The 15868-nt window shown below is 48.1% G+C and overlaps 3 protein-coding genes and 1 non-coding gene across 5 annotated transcripts; 1 reads left to right on the top strand and 3 right to left on the bottom strand.

Annotated features, from left to right (window-relative positions):
- The first annotated feature begins 2683 nt into the window (after positions 1-2683).
- Positions 2684-5939, top strand: LOC125510905 (zinc finger A20 and AN1 domain-containing stress-associated protein 6). 2 transcript variants are annotated; one of them, XM_048676195.2, is made up of 2 exons: positions 2684-2870; positions 5096-5939. In XM_048676195.2, exon 2 carries the CDS (start codon positions 5098-5100, stop codon positions 5581-5583), a length of 486 nt encoding a protein of 161 aa, XP_048532152.1. In that variant the 5' UTR covers positions 2684-2870; positions 5096-5097; the 3' UTR covers positions 5584-5939. The 2 variants fall into 2 exon arrangements, with proteins under 2 accessions (XP_048532152.1, XP_048532153.1); XM_048676196.2 differs by lacking the exon at positions 2684-2870 and adding an exon at positions 2932-4506.
- Positions 5940-6812: 873 nt separating this feature from the next.
- LOC125510904 (glucan endo-1,3-beta-glucosidase 8) lies at positions 6813-9325 on the bottom strand. Its single transcript, XM_048676194.2, has 2 exons — positions 8211-9325; positions 6813-8122 (listed from the first exon to the last, which is right to left on the bottom strand). Exons 1-2 carry the CDS (start codon positions 8549-8551, stop codon positions 6991-6993), a joined length of 1473 nt encoding a protein of 490 aa, XP_048532151.2. The 5' UTR covers positions 8552-9325; the 3' UTR covers positions 6813-6990.
- A 1429-nt stretch (positions 9326-10754) lies between these two features.
- On the bottom strand, positions 10755-10825 carry TRNAG-GCC (transfer RNA glycine (anticodon GCC)). Its single transcript has one exon. It is a non-coding gene; the product is annotated as a tRNA-Gly (tRNA).
- Positions 10826-11425: 600 nt separating this feature from the next.
- LOC147973164 (uncharacterized) lies at positions 11426-15360 on the bottom strand. The gene is made up of 3 exons (XM_087524572.1): positions 15223-15360; positions 12480-14685; positions 11426-12284 (listed from the first exon to the last, which is right to left on the bottom strand). Exons 2-3 carry the CDS (start codon positions 12825-12827, stop codon positions 11652-11654), a joined length of 981 nt encoding a protein of 326 aa, XP_087380698.1. The 5' UTR covers positions 12828-14685; positions 15223-15360; the 3' UTR covers positions 11426-11651.
- Between the last annotated feature and the right edge of the window lie 508 nt (positions 15361-15868).

The raw sequence follows: 15868 nt of genomic DNA, 5'->3' as shown, positions 1-15868 counted from the left end.
TGATTCTCCGAAATAAGTTGCACGGGCTAATTGGCCTAAAGTCCTTCAGTTCCTTTGGGTGTTGAACTTTGGTGATTAGGACAATAGATGTATCATTCACTCTTTCCAGCATGTTTCGAGTCTCAAAAAACTTCAAGATGGTAGCAATAATTTCAGATTTGACAATATCCCAATTCCTTCAATAGAAACAGGCAGGAAACCCATCCATACCTAGAACCTTTAGTGGCTCGATTTGAAACAAGGCATGGGACACCTCTTTTTTAGAGAAAGGCGCAATTAAGGCATCATTCATCTCATTTGTCACTTTACCCTCAACACAATCCAGAACTGTTGCTGGTGAAAGGGTAGGGTCCTTCATGTATAACTCCTTGAAGTAGGAGGATGACATGTATTCCATATCCATTGGAGTTGAGCACCAAGATCCGTCGACTTTATAGAGGCGTTGAATAAAATTCCCCCTTTCCCTCCAAACTACTCGATGATGAAGATACTTGGTTTTCCTCTCACCTTCTTTCAGCCAAATGATGCGAGACAGTTGGAGCCACAAAATCTCTTTATGTGAGGCAATTCATCCAACTGATTCATCTTCTCCCTTATCCTTTACTAGTCCACATTATCTAGCTGAAGTGATGCAAACTCAGACCACAACCTTTCAATATCCCTTGTCACATGACCAAAATTCTCTGAACTCCAAGCTTTCAAGCTATTCATCGCCTCTTTTAGTGACACTGCCACCGACCCAAGATCTCCATCGGGTTGCATCACAGCCCATGATGAGGATACCCATAATAGGTAGGCCCACGAAGGGTCAACATATCACAAAGCATGGGGCCATCCCAAATCTCAAAACCACTGTAAAAGTTACTCGGACGATATCCGAGTTGCCACTGCTTGGACAACAAACGCATCGGCTACTCGAACGGATGAGACTTACGTGACCACATGGCATACTCGGATACACGAAGTTGAATAGTCGGCAGAAGCATCTGAAACGCCAAAACATTCAAGGCCTCGTATGTTACTGATGTTTTTTCATCAGTTACCCCTCTGGTGGGTTTAATCAATGCGATCCATTACTTTTCCTGTAACAACAGAAGCTAAATGTCGGGCGCACTCTATATAAGACACCATCCCTTAGCACATAGATAGGGGTTCGCATTCCATTGTATCCAGACACACACGGACAGAAAGAAAGCTCCAAGAGCACAAGACGTAGGGCTTGTTACACTCCCGAGAGGGTTCTAAACCTTCTAAAATTCATATGTGTCACACTTGTGCCTAGCTAGATCCAGACTCGTTCTAACCCCCTCCCACGATTGTCAGAAATATCCTAGGACAGCCCATGCGGAAGCAATTACTTCTAGGAGGCATGCACCCCTTTCCACATAATCTTGTACATCGACGTGTGTCGGTGCTTGATATTACCTTCCTTGGCTAGCGGCTACACCCCCAGATGTCCACCCCACATGAGAGGCGGGAAGACCAGGAGGCCTGCGAGCGTATCGTGGTGGAGCAAGCCGGCGAGGTGTACATGGCAGAGCTCCGCCACCGCTACCACGAGCGCGTCGAGGCAGAGTGTCGGCTGTATGCGGAGTACACGGCGGGGAGGATAAGTGTCAATGACCTCTCCAGTGACAAAGGAGGGGACGGGGACGGCCCCAACCCTATGATCGAAGGGTTGAGCAGAGCGGATTGGAAGAGTATCAAAGAAGAGTTGGATAGCAACTTGGTTTAAAATTCTAGCCTAAATTTTGAATTTTGTTTTAGTTAGTTTTATGTAAAATATTTCGAATTTGCACTGAAATCCATTTTACAAGTTTTATGTAGTATTTCAAACTTTATTTTAGCACCGAATTTGTGTTTATGTGCCTTTCGGTATTTTTTCTCTTTTTGCTCCGTTAAATTTTGAGGTTCGGTTAGAAACGGTGTTTTTCTAGAGGAGTAAATGTGCCTCTCTAAATATACTTGGCGGTTTACTCCTCTAAAAATAAAAATTAGGAGAACGGTTAGAGTTGTTCTTAGATGTGAGAAAAGAAGGCAAGGGGCAAAAAAAATGAAAATTGCATATGTTCTGACAAACTATATATTTTGTATTTCTTTTGCGTACTTTTCTCCAAACTAGCAAATCATCAATATTTCTTCAAATTTTAATTGAGATCTCCAGAATACGACGACTAAACTAACACTAAAACCTAAATGCAATTTACTGTAAGCAACGATCTCCGTACTTGCAAACCTGAAAACCATTGGCGGGCAAAAAAATCTGAAAAGGCCACGCTACTCTGCCCTCGCAACATGTCCGATCAGGTGTACTGAGCAAGACACGTAGTACCCAAATCCAACCATCACCTTTCACTCTCTCTGGAACAAACGGAGAGGTTTGATCATCCGGCTACGGCAGGGCCCATGCGTCCATGGTGCGCCACATGGCCCTCCATCGGCGTCGTGTCGTCCGCCGTGTGACCTCGCCGGCGCGTCCAGAAGAATCATCGCCGCTCCTTCCTAATCCCCACCGAATTAGTGCGACATTTCGCCTTTAATCCATCCCAACAACCCCGTCGCCAACTTCTTCTCGATTAAAAATGCGAACGGAAAGCGACGGCGCGGTCCAGTTCGGAAAGGCCCCTTTCCCCCGGCCCTTTACGAGCGGCAGTCCAACTTTATAAATTAATGTTGGCCCGGCCCCAACGACGCCACCCAAAAGGAAATGGGACACGCATAAAACAACAAGGACGCCAACAAGAGCAGAATTCTATCCCCCGGAAGAACAGGCGGAGGGGAGGAGAGGACAACGACGAGAGCGAGGACCCCCGATCCCCGCCGTGCCGTCTCCTCCGTGTTTCCGATCGATCGCCCGGCTCTCCGGCTAGGTACGGCCGCTGTTGATCTCGCCTCCTCTTTTGATGATGAGGTCCGGCTGCTCTGTTCCTGATTTTAGATAGGATTCTCTTGTCCAGCTGGTTGGATTGTTTGTTTGATGCGTTGATTGTTCTTGGCTGCGACCTGCCATCCATCTAGGTTCGATTGGTTGGTTTATCGGATTGATGGTCTGGTGCGTGTGTTGCCTGATGAGATGACGAGCAAAAGTATGCCTGAATTTGCGGTGAATATGGTGATGGATGATGTTATCGAAAATGAAATTATGATGATGGATCGATGATTGTGTTTGGAACTTCGCTATAACTGCAAACAAAGTCGTCCCTAGAGGATTAGGGTTCTTAGGGCTGTGTGCATCAATCGATACAGAGGCCCGGGGGTGTTCGCCTCTTTTCGAAAAGAAAAGGATTGGTGTTCAGATAGGAGAATTCATGTAGGCTTACCTGGATTGCTTCTGCCTTGTGGTCATGCCGAGGTTGCTTAACCATGGTTGCAAGGCAGTCGCTTAGCCGGCAGGATTTCTTCCTTGCGGTTTTCGCTGCCGTAGATAAGAATAAGATCCTTCCCTTTACTCAAGGGGATACTATGCCATCAAAGATGGACAAGCTGGTACGGCTGCTGTTGATTTCGCTCTTTTGATGAGGTCTGCCTGCTCTGTTCCTGGTTTTAGATAGGATCCTCTGGTCCGGTTGATTCAATTGTTTGTCTGATGCGCGTTGATTGTTCATGGCTGTGACCTGCCAACACCTAGGATTGGTTTGTTTATTAGATAGTCTGGTGCGTTCTGTTGCCTGATGACGAACAAGCATGCCTGAATTTGCGGTGGTTACGGTGATGGATGATGTTATCGAAAATGAAATTATGATGATGGATGAGTGATTGTGTTTATAGCTGCGAACTGAGTAATTGGTGTTGGTCATCAATATAGGATTAGTGTTTCTAGAGGTGTGTGCGTCAATCGATGCAGAGGTTGAGGTTGTTCACCCTCTTTTTTCTGAAAATAAAAGGAAAGAAAAGAAAAAGGATTAGTATTCAGATAAGGGAATTCACGTAGGCCTACCTGGATTGCTTCTGCCTTTGGCCTTCCCGATAGTTTCAAGGTAGACGCTTAGCCGACGGGGTTTCTTCCTTGCGGTTTTCGATGCCGTATATAAGAATAAGATCCTTCCCTTTACTCAAGGGGATACTATGTCATCAAAGATGGACAAACGGCAGAAATCTTTCTAGGAGCGTGGAAATACACCTTTCCGTTGCGTAGACAGGATTTGTATCCCTTTATGCAAGATAGGATAGGTGCCAAAGCGGCGAGTAAAACCGTGTACAAAAACTTCAACATGAATGATATGTTTCGCCTGCCTTGGATTGCACGATATGTTTTTGTTTCTGCCTTGTGACCTTCCCAAGGTTTCTTAACCACGGTTGCAAAGCAGACGCTTAGCCGACAGGATTTCTTCCTTGCGGTTTTCGCTGCCGTAGATAAGAATAAGATCCTTCCCTTTACTCAAGGGGATACTATGTCAACAAAGATGGCGGCGAGTAAACTGTCTATAAATACTACTTCATCATTAGTCATATGTATGTTTCTTGGAAAGCATAGCAATTGATCATCGATTCGCACAAGGTCTCTCGGTGAGTAAACACATACAAGGATAAGAAATCAATAGCGACTTGATTGCTTCATTCCTATTCTTGGTTTACCTCGCAGCTAAGACATTTGTGCAGTTTGTCGGGCTGGTTTCAGTACTATATTCTCCATACAAGATATGGGAATCATGTGCATTTTTAGATTCTCTGTCATGCATTTATGCTTGTTTTAAATCGGCATTTAGATTGCTATGGAATACCTGTTCAAAAGGGAACTAGCCCAATCAGGAAAACAGTAATGAAGAAGTCTGTGTCAAGGTTTATCATGTGCATGGGCCATGGGGACTTGAGTGTAAGGGGGTCCTCTTTCCACAAATATGGTGCTTATTTGATGGTACGCAGTGCCTATCTATGACCTCTAATCCTAATGATGTGAATAGACAGCTTATTGGTTTCTGTAGGTTATGATGAGTGCTCATCATATTCAGAACAATTGCAGGGCAAGTATTTGTGATGGCCATCTGACATTTAGCTTCCTTTACATCATTTTGTGCATTAGTAGCCCTATATTGATTATGTTCGAGGTCCATGATTGTCCGTTCACGATACTGAAGGTGTGATCGGTGTTCTGCAGAAATGGCGCAAGAGAGTTGGAAAGAGGCGGAGGATACGGGTGTCCACGCACCTGAGGCTCCGATAATGTGCATCAACAACTGTGGCTTCTTCGGCAACCGGATGACCGAAAACATGTGTTCAAAGTGTTACCGAGACACTGTCAAGGCCAAGAAGATGGCCCTTCTAGTCGAGAACAAAACTGCCGCTGCTGTTGCATCGTCACCCACACCAATGGTGGCAGAGATCAAGGATGAAGCGTCTGCCTCAGCCAAAGAAGGAAAACAAGTAGCCGAGGAGGAGGCGCCGAAGCCACCCAGCAACCGCTGCCTGTCGTGCCGGAAGAAGGTCGGGCTGACGGGGTTCAAGTGCCGCTGCGGAGACACCTTCTGCTCGATGCACCGCTATGCCGACGCGCACGATTGCAAGTTCGACTACAAGCAGGCCGGCAGGGAGCAGATCGCCCAGCAGAACCCCGTCGTCAAGGCTGACAAGGTCACCAGATTCTGATGGAGGTTCTGCTGCAGGAGCCCTCCAGCTCGTTTATTCCCTCTGTGATGATGATGATGCTTGGTCCGTCAGGTTTACTTCAGAATTGTGTGTCCACCATCCTCCTGGAATGTAGTACTTTGCCGATGAACCCGCCTTCGACAAACACCACCATCCGATGCCCGTCCAACGGCCATCAACGGGCCATCGCACCGGACTGGCAACGCCTTCAAGGGCTGTATAATGTTGGTGTTTGTGTGGGAGGAACATTCATTGGCACAGGTGCACTTCTGTTTATTTACATATGAATAATGTGAATGTAAATATTTATCCTTTAACAGTATGCAGTTCAACTGATTAAACTGTTATATGCTCAAGGCTTGGCAGGCTTCCTGGGTCACCTGTTAGTGTAAAAATCATTGTACATTTCGGTGTGTTATGTGTTCAAATCAGCAATACTTGGTGCATTTTATACTATGAGTTGGAGAGGGATACTGTAGAAAAGATCAACTAGTAGTAGTTTGCTGCACAGATCACTGTCAGAGTAAAATAAATATGTTGGGTGTTCGTTTGTTGAGGGTGATGCAGAGACAAACAGAGTGTCCATGCCTCCACTTCAGTGCTTGTTTACACTAGCAGGTGACCATGCCTCCACTTCAGTACCAGTAGAACTTGTCCAAGGTGCCTGATTGATTTTGTTTTGTTTCACCAGATCACATAGTAGTGCCTGTTGATCAATACAATGATATAATCTCCATTCCCCTGGAGTACATCACAGTAGTATTGATCAACAGCAGAGGCGTATAATCATCTGGTAGGTAGTTGAAAACTGAAAATAGCAGCAGATAATGGACCTCCACATGGCTGGTTGCGTCCTATTGAGAAACTAGTTAATGGGTCACCTCACACTACCTGCATTGGAAGCATTTATTTTCTTCTTTTTTGCCGACCTGCATTCAAAGGAAAGTTGTGCATCTAGATCCCAAAATGTGATGCTGGATCCAGGATTCATGTGCTGCGGTACTATATTGCCAACCAAATCCTGCTCACTTTGTATATACTCCATGGCCATGCTGTGAGATCTGGGACTCTGAATCAACTGTACTCCATTTCAGTCATCACTCATCAGTAGTATTCTTGTATCAGCAAGTACAACACATCAAGATCTTTTTAACGTTTGTTAATGTTTTGTGAAATATCACTGGAACATTGGATCTGAGACTCTGAATGAACTGTACACCATAGTCATCAAGCACATCAGGTGTTTGAATATCATGTGAAATGCCATCTGAACATATATCCTCAGGTATATATGCCTCCAGTACAAAGAATCGTACCGAATTACCACTAGTAACTACTGCTGATCCAAAAAATATACTATGAGGCAAACAAATGATCAACTGATGCAAAATAAGTCTGTTTCATCCTCTAATGCGACACCAAGAACTGGACCAGAGCCAGGAGAACAAGCAGAGCGGCGGCGCCGAGCGGCGCGGCGCGCGCTCGCCGGTGGCCACTCGACGTCGAGGAGGCGGCGATCTGTATGGGGAAGTTGCAGGCGGCGGTGGAGGGGTCGGTCTGCGTGGGCACGGCGAGCGCCTGGAAGTCGCACGCCTCGTCCTTCTGGTTCTGCACCTGGAAGTACATGTTGAAGGCGTAGGAGGCGTTGCCATTGGCGTCCATGCCGTAGCAGGTGGAGCCGAGGCCGAGCGCCGTGCAGTCGGCGAAGGTGCAGGCGTAGTTCACGTTCTCCACCAGCTTGCTCTTGTCCTCGGCGTTGGGGTTGTACACGCACCACGTCCTGGGCAGGTACTGCACGCCCTTGGCCGGCACCAGCATGGTGTTCTGCCCGTTGCCGGTGAGGTCCATGGGGAACTTGGGCTGGCCGTCGAAGCGGAGCACGCCCCAGTGCCGCTCGAACGCGCCCGGCGCCACGCTCTTGACGTCCTCGTCCAGGAGCCCGAACAGGTACACCTCCATGTACTGTTTGGGCCGGAGCGGCGTGCCGGTGTTGGCCGCCAGCCGCGGCAGCAGGCCGTCGTAGAAGCGCTTGGCGAGGGCGTTGGTGGCGTGCTTGTCGCCGTCCGTCGGCCAGCCGACCTCGCCGATGACGATGGGCAGGTCGCCGTGGCCGACGGCGGCGAGCGCGGACACCAGCGTGTCGAAGTTGGCGTCGAACACGTTGGTGTAGGTGTTGACGCCGTCGACCAGCGGCTTGGCGAGGCCGTCGAAGAAGGCGAAGTCGACGGGGAAGTCCTCGCTGAGGTAGAGGCTGAGGTAGGGGTAGATGTTGACGGTGAAGGGGGCGCTGTTGTTGGCCAGGAACTGCACCATCTGCGTCATGAGCGGGGCGACGTCCGTCCGGAAGCGGCCCGCCGACGGCACCTGGTTGTTGGCGGGCGAGTTGTAGACGTCGGCGTTGAGCGGCACGGTGGCCTTGATCTCGCTGAATCCGGCGTCGTTGAGCGCGTTCTGGATGTTCTGCAGCGCCGGGAAGGTGACCTTGTCGAAGGTGCCGTTGTAGGACGCCAGGAAGGGTTCATTGCCTACGGCCACATACCTGCAAACAACACATACGGGTCATACAACCGCGGCGGGCGCCATGAACGGGAAAGAGCAAGCAGCGAGCAAGAGGAAGGGGGACTCACTTGATGTTGACGCCGCCGTCGAAGTGGTAGCGGGAGACGTTGTGGCGCACCCAGTCCCTGGCGTTGTCCTTGTCGTTCATGATGTCGAGCAGGTTGTTGGGGATGGCGACCATGACCTCGATGTCGGTGCCGGCGAGCGCGTTGAGGGTGCCCTGGTCGGCGTCGAACAGTTTCACCTTCTTGATGCCGTTGTCCCTGAGCAACTGCACGACGATCCTGGGCGAGAGCGGGTGCGTGGCCTGCGTGCCCCAGTTCATCCCCAGCGCGTCCGCCGCCGGGAGGACGGCCAGTGCCACCACTACCAGCGCGCAGAGCCAGGCGCCCAGATTCGCCGCCGCCATTGTTCAGGCCTCTCTACCCTCCGACGAACTGACGAAATAAGGGAGATCTCTGGACGCGACGGGTTGGGAATCCAGGAACCGGGGAAGGCTCAAGATTTGCCGATCCGAACGGAGTCGGGAATCGAATCGAATCGAATCGAGATTCAGTCGAACAGGAGACAACGGGAAACAATGCCGGGCGGTGGACGAAGTGCCCCGTGCGGAGTATAAATCGGGGGATGGACTGCGAGAGCTGCAAGAAACGGCAATGGTGGATTGCGCACGGAAGCCAAACGCGGTTTCTTCTGAGCCTGGGCTTTCCTATCTGATCCTGATCCAGGTGACACCAACAGATGGGGGAGAAAGGGATGGGGGGGGCGAAACTCACATGTGAATGCCGGAAATTCCTTCCCGGAGCCAAAAAGGCAAGAAACGAAACAGAGGAAGGTATGGAAAGGGCGGAGGCTTTTGAGTCGAGTTGAATCCGGCGAAAGAGAAGGAGAGAAAGAGAGAGTCGAGGCAGAGGCAATGGCGACGCCGGCCGTGGACCGAGGTTGAGAGGGAAGGAAGGGTCAGAAAGGGGGCAGCATTTAACTCGGAGATCGGCCGGCGACGCGTTGCTTCGTTGGTGTGTTTGGGTCTGGGACAAGGAACCGAGAAAGAAAGAATTTATGAGGGGTTGATGGTGAGCAGAGGGTGATGGAACGCAACGCAACGGAACGGATGACGGATCGTGGGGTGGGGTGTGGACTGGTCAGTGGCGGATGGACGGCGAGCGTATGGCGAAGCGGAAGCAGAGAGTGGGGTGGGGGGAGTGGTGGTGGTGGTGGTGGTGGTGGTGGAGAGGGGCGTATGGGTCATTGCGCTCGCTGCCGCGGCTGGATCGGTGGGGGCGACGTGGCGCGCGGCACGCGCCCGGGTTGACCAGCCGCGGGGCCCACGTCGGCGCGGGCGCGGGCGCGGGCGCGCTTCGGCTTCTCTCCGTTTTAGCGCGCGTCCTCAGGCGACGCTGGAAAATGAAAGTTTTTTTTCTTTTCTTGGAAAAGAAAAGGGAAGCGCGATTCTTTTTCAGAAAAAATCGTGTAAGGTTCTCCTTTTTTGCATACACGCTACTCGTCTGCTGGTACTGGAACCAAGGTTTTCTCTCTACGAAATCTCGTCTACTGGTACTAGTTTTTTAAGGTTTCGTTTTGGTATCTCCGGGCGAGTATGAACCGAGGAGGAGGGAGGGACAGGGGTCGCGTGGAACGGCCCTATGGCCGGCGTCCTGCCGGAATCGAGTCGACAGCCACCACGCCAGGCCCGTACGCCCTGTGACACCTGGCCTAGGTTTATTCGCCCGTTGCCTGCGCCGGGCGCGGCTCCCCAAAACGCCCCTGCCCGGCGATTCAAATGTCTGGACCACGCACTCGCGGACAGAAACAGCCGCGTCTGAGCCAGAGCGTGTTGCACATGTCGGCACGCGCCGCCGCGTCGTCTTGCTATGCTCCACTGTTTCACGCTCCCCGCCGACGACGATGGCCCGTCCGGTCCCGTCGACAGCCATATCTCACCAACCCGGACCAGGCGCCACTACTGTACTGTCCCAGTGCGGCGATGCAGCTACCGCAGCACCGCACGTGGCACCGCCCGATCTCTCCCGTCGAGATTTGCTCCGGGAAACCATCCATACAAAGGCTGGCTGGCTGGCGGTCCTGCCGCGTCCAGCTGGTTAATTAAGAACTAACTGACGGTACACCAACAGCAGTAGTAGGAGTACTTCTAGCTGGGGTGGGTGTCGAAACCGACGAGTGGTTGATGCCCAGTGAGGTGCACCAGCTTGGCACCTTCAAGCACAAGCAAACTGTTCCGTTTCTGTTGAGAGTTAGTAGTGGCCATTAGCCAAAGCTGGTCAGCCGTGGCCACTTCTGTTCTCTGCTACGCGATGGAGCACCTTTTGGATAGGCCGAGAGGCGAAACGGGGGGATGCTCGTGTAGTTTTGGTCCCATGCTGTGACGGTTGTAGCGTGAGATGAAGCGGGAATTTCTCCTGAATCAAATGAGGCAAAAAAGTGATGTGCGTACGATCCTTTTCTGTACAAGAGACAAGACGGTGGCAAAAAGCAAGAACAATAATTTCAGGTTCCAGCTCCCCCTGTCCAAGTGCACTGACTGCAGATTCAGAAAAGGGATAACTGCTCGAGCTAGACAGAAGTGTGTGTGTGTGTGTACACAAAAATTAACGTGCACCAGCCGGGAATCGAACCCGGGTCTGTACCGTGGCAGGGTACTATTCTACCACTAGACCACTGGTGCCTTGTTGAATGGGCTCTCCATTTCCCGTAATTATTTATATTGCCAGAAATACTCAAGAGTGTTTTTTTTTCTCGAATATGCACGAGTGTGCATATCATATATTATAGAAGAAAAAGGCTAAGTATGCCTCCACCATAATTTACAAGGTTTTGTTTTTACAAGCTAATCCTCATCACTCACCCACCTCTCTACCCTAGCAAAGAAAGGCATTACGGGGCTGTTTGGATTGAGCCCAATCTTGCCCTACCAAATAATTGGCATCACCAATTCCAGGGCATGACCAAAAAATTGGCAAGTCATGGCTGTTTGGATTGTAGCCATTAGTACTTGCCAATTTTTTGGCAAAACCATTGGATGTCATTTGGTTTGAAGCCAAATATTTGGCACATTTGACTGGCATGTGTTTGGTTTGGTTTCAAAATTTAAAAATTGCATGCCAGCCAAATAAAAGAACACTTGTGTGTAAACAAGCAGTCACATATCACATGCTACAAAAAAATAAAAATTTGAATTAACCAACACACATACGCACACAAACTCTGCATTTTCAGAACTTCAGAATTAAACTCATACATTAAGTAGCTCATATATTGTCTGATACATGATAGACGGAATAAGGTTCACATCCTTTACCATAGCATCTAGGACATAAAAAGCCAGCCATGCACCAAATGCACTCCATACAAACAGTACATGATGCACCCAAGTTTGCTATATATAGACAAAATATGCATGATGATGTTATCCATGCTCCCACTACGTGTTAAAGTGTTCCTAGCCATATAAACAAAAGGTTGCCACAAACTCTATCTAACCATGTGGCAATTCAGTGAGCAGCCGCAGATCCATCATTGCCACCTTCATGAAACTGAGGCTCAAAGTAGCTAATGACCCATTCTCGAAGAATTGTTTCATCGGCATAGTTAAGATAACTACGAAAGATATCTTGGTCTGGCTTGGATAGATAGGCAACAATCTCAAGTTTATCCTTAGCTGGGATGGTAAGGGCATTGATCCGCTTCCAAAGATTTGCATAAGGATCTGCAGGTGGCATTGGTTGCACAGACACAATAGGGGATGCAAGGGATTCAGCTAGCTTCTTGATACTGGTTACCATATCATCATTAGATACCTTGCCCTTCTTGTTTGCTTTGCCCTTGGTTGGCTTCTTGGAAGGTGATGATGATGCACACTTGCGCTTCTTGTTTAATGGATTGCCATCCAAGTCGACTTTAGGACTGCGACGATCAATAGTATCAGAGTCAGCTTCATCACTGTCTGCTGGAATTAGATTTCCCTCAAGTTCCCTCACATCCTCGCTGTCATCACTACCATCATCCACATTGACAGTGGTTTGATCAACTGCGAGTGAGCCATCAGCATGAGATTGATCCGAGAATAACTCTTCCAATTGATGAAAGAACCTAATGGGTCTGGTAAGATAATTGACTGCAGTTTTCTGCACACAAGGTAAGGTAAAAAGAGTAAAATAATGATGTTATGAACACAAAACATGAGAGAAGTTGCAGGTATAAAAAAACACAACAAGAGACAGTGAATATGAAGCATACATATATATAGACAATAGCAGCTATCCACTCATTTTAAAATCAGACCATGATATAAATAAGAGAAAAAACTACTAAGAACTTACATTGAGTCTTTGCTTTTCTGACTCAGAAAGTGTGAATGTGAAAGTGGTTCTGTCAAGGCCATTTCCACTATTGGCCATGGCACGACGCACCCAGCCCCACTTCTCCTTGCATTGACGATAGTGTCGATCCACTTGGGTTTGAGTGACACCAAGCGAAAACTTGCCATTTAGAGCATCAGCACATTGCAAGTGGTGATGTTTCTTGAACTTGAAAGTTGCAAGTTTGTCCTTACGAAGGTCGATATACCATTCAAGCATAAACCTTGTCGCCTCGTCAGTCCAGGTTATGTACTTATCACGAGGATTGGAGTCCTCCTCGGTCTTCAGAGTGAGCTTATGCTTCCCCATGACCTACAGATAGGTCACCATTGCAAACAACTAGTTATTAAGAAAGTGAGTTGGAAGCAAAAACCCTCAAAAAAATGTCAGCATACGAACATGAAACATCACAGATCCAACTTACAGCAGGACAGAACTAAACTTATTTAATAGGACAGAGAGACCAGATTAAATTGAAATAAGTCAAACAATATTACGAGGATACGATAATTTACACAAAGTCATTAGAATAGAAACACTACATCGTTCAATTTTTCCCTCGCATGGAAATACATCAAAGGTACAGTACATCCTTCAAATGTTCCCTCACATGGAAATACATCAAAGGTACAGTACATCCTTCAAATGTTCCCTCACATGGAAATACATCAAAGGTACAGTACATCCTTCAAATGTTCCCTCACATGGAAATACATCAAAGGTACAGTACATCCTTCAAATGTTCCCTCACATGGAAATACATCAAAGATACTAAGCTAGGATAGCATCAGCCTCATTGTCACGTGCACTCTCTCTATCTGTCCACATTTGCTGAGCGATTAAATCTCGCTTGGCAGCCCACTCACGTATGTCAGCCTCTTGATCACGAACCCGCCCAGTACTCCTAGGGAGATTGGCATACCATGTCGCCTCATCCACAACATAATCATCTGGACCATTTTCTAATATCTAATTGTGCAAAGCACAACAAGCAACTACCACTTTAATCTGAGATTTCAAAGGTATGAAGGGCCTTTGAGTAAGAATCTTGAAGCGACTCTTAAGAGTCCCAAATGCCCGTTCAACTGTGGTCCTAAGTGATGAATGGCGGTGGTTGAACAATTCTTTTGGGGTAGTTGGGTCACGGTCTCCAGCAAATTCGTTTAGGTGGTAGCGCACACCACGATAAGGAGGCAATATCCCTGGCCTCGCAGCATACCTAGCATCAGCCAAGAAATATTTCCCTACAGCCATGTTGTATTAACAATGAGTTAAAGTCAAGTTGGCACAACACAGTGACAAACATGTATGTTACGTTGTATATGTACCTTCGGGTATTTTTAATCCCCCTGGACGTGTGAGGGCATCTTTTAGCACAAGAGAATCATGGGCAGAGCCCTCCCAACCAGCTAGAACATATGTGAATCGAAGGTCGAAGTCAACAACTGCTAGCACATTTTGGGAGGGGTATGACTTGCGGCCCCTAAACTTGTCGACCATGTGGGCAGGAACACAAGCCTTAACATGAGTGCCATCTAGTGCCCCTATGCATCCCTATGAATATGAGAAAGGGGAGTTCATGTCAAGCTTGGGTTAGGTCGATCTTGTATAATCAGTAATAAATCTACGGTCTAAGGGTTACCTCAAAATACGGGTAGGATCTGTCCGGGCTGCTAGTGATTTTTGTGTGTGTGTCTGTTGATCTAATGTAAATGAGATCACGAGCTAACTCCCCCATCGCACGAAGAACAATATTGAAATATCTGCTCACCGTTTCACTAGATCGCCAGAACCAAAATCCAATGGATGAATTTGTGTGATGCTGACCGATCATGTATAGGAACATTGCTACTTGTTCCTCTACTGAAACATGTAGTGTATCAATTAACAACTTTTTCTGCCTGAGCCTAATGCATAGCTTGTAAAACACAGCTCGAGACATCCGCAGTTGCTTGATACATATTGCATCGGATGTGTCAATTAGCCTAACCAGGACATTAGTCCTGTAGATGTCTCTCTCAACTAGTGGACCATACTTTCTTCCTCCACTTCTAAATTTTCTACCATCTTTGTTTCTATACCAAAGAGCCAAGAGAAGAACAATGACAGACAGAGTTCTCCGCCACAACATGGTGAGATAATAATATTTTTGCTGATCCAAGTCCATCTGGGTCAATATAACAAGTACATTAATATGAATGATCTAAATCATATTTACATTGTACAAAATCAGAGCTGCTTATAACTAATAATAGTGATGAGTAACTTATAAAAAGATCCACCTAAATCATTAACAAAAAATACAGATATGTGCTTGACTATTTGTGAATCAGAAATAAGAGACAGAGATAATAAGTCCCAATCAACAATTAAGCATATATGTCCAGCCGGCTCCTAAGAAATTTATGGACAACAATGTTCTAAAAACAGAGGTCATATGGACTCATAACTAGCTCTGTATCAAATATCCTTTTCATGTCTAATTTCTAGTGTCTTGGCTGCCTTATAACTTCACGGATGCTGCATATGGAGATCTAAGACTGGGAGCAGGGGCAAAGGGCATGGATTTGGCAGGCAAGTACTTAGATCTGGCAAGTATATACGTACGTGCAGCATATCACCAATTAAAAAGGTCGGATTGAAGCAAATCATGCCAAGAGAAAAGGGGATCGGGGTGGGATTGAAGGGGAGTTGAGCTGCTGACCGTGGGTGGATTGAGAGATGAGAACGAGAGACAGAGGAACGCCGGCGGCGGCCGGAGAAGCTCGTATTGTCGCAGGAATCCGGCGGCCTTGGCGATAGCTGCAGATCTTGCCCTCCACTCGCTCCTGTGTGTTTGCCTGGGATGAAAAGAGGAAAGTGAAGGAACCGACAAGGAAATTTCGCTGCCTACCTTTTATACTCGAGCCCAGTTCGCGCGCTGCCAATTTTTTGGCGGCCGATTTCCGCGCCGCCGTGTCGCCCGCGATTTGGCGAAAATGGGCGCGGGCGCGCTGGGGCGGACCAAAATTGGTCGTGATCCAGGTGGAGGCCAAAAGGGTCGGGCGTGACCAATATTTTGGTAAGGCAACTATTGGTAGTCATCCAAACAGCCCCTACACCTCCTCGTAGTAACCCAGCGGTTGACCATGAGGAACCCTCCGCGCACATGCTTCTTAGTAACTGCTCAACCGAAGGATGCGCGCCCTCGAAGACAATGGCATTCCTATGCTTCCACAACTCCCACCAAGTAAGCGCAAAGATGGTGCGAAGGTCCTTCGTGCTGACGTTGTTTGAACCACGCTTGTCAACAGCCCACTCCACCAGCGTTTCTTGGGCAGTAGGAATCCAACTTGGTGTCCCCAACGCGA

This window comes from Triticum urartu, chromosome 5A (assembly GCF_056163025.1).
Source record: "Triticum urartu cultivar PI428250 chromosome 5A, HENAU_Tu73, whole genome shotgun sequence".
In the NCBI taxonomy this organism is placed as follows: domain Eukaryota; kingdom Viridiplantae; phylum Streptophyta; class Magnoliopsida; order Poales; family Poaceae; genus Triticum; species Triticum urartu.
The sequence above is the reverse complement of the archived record's forward strand: the minus strand, read 5'-3'. Positions and strand labels throughout refer to the sequence as shown.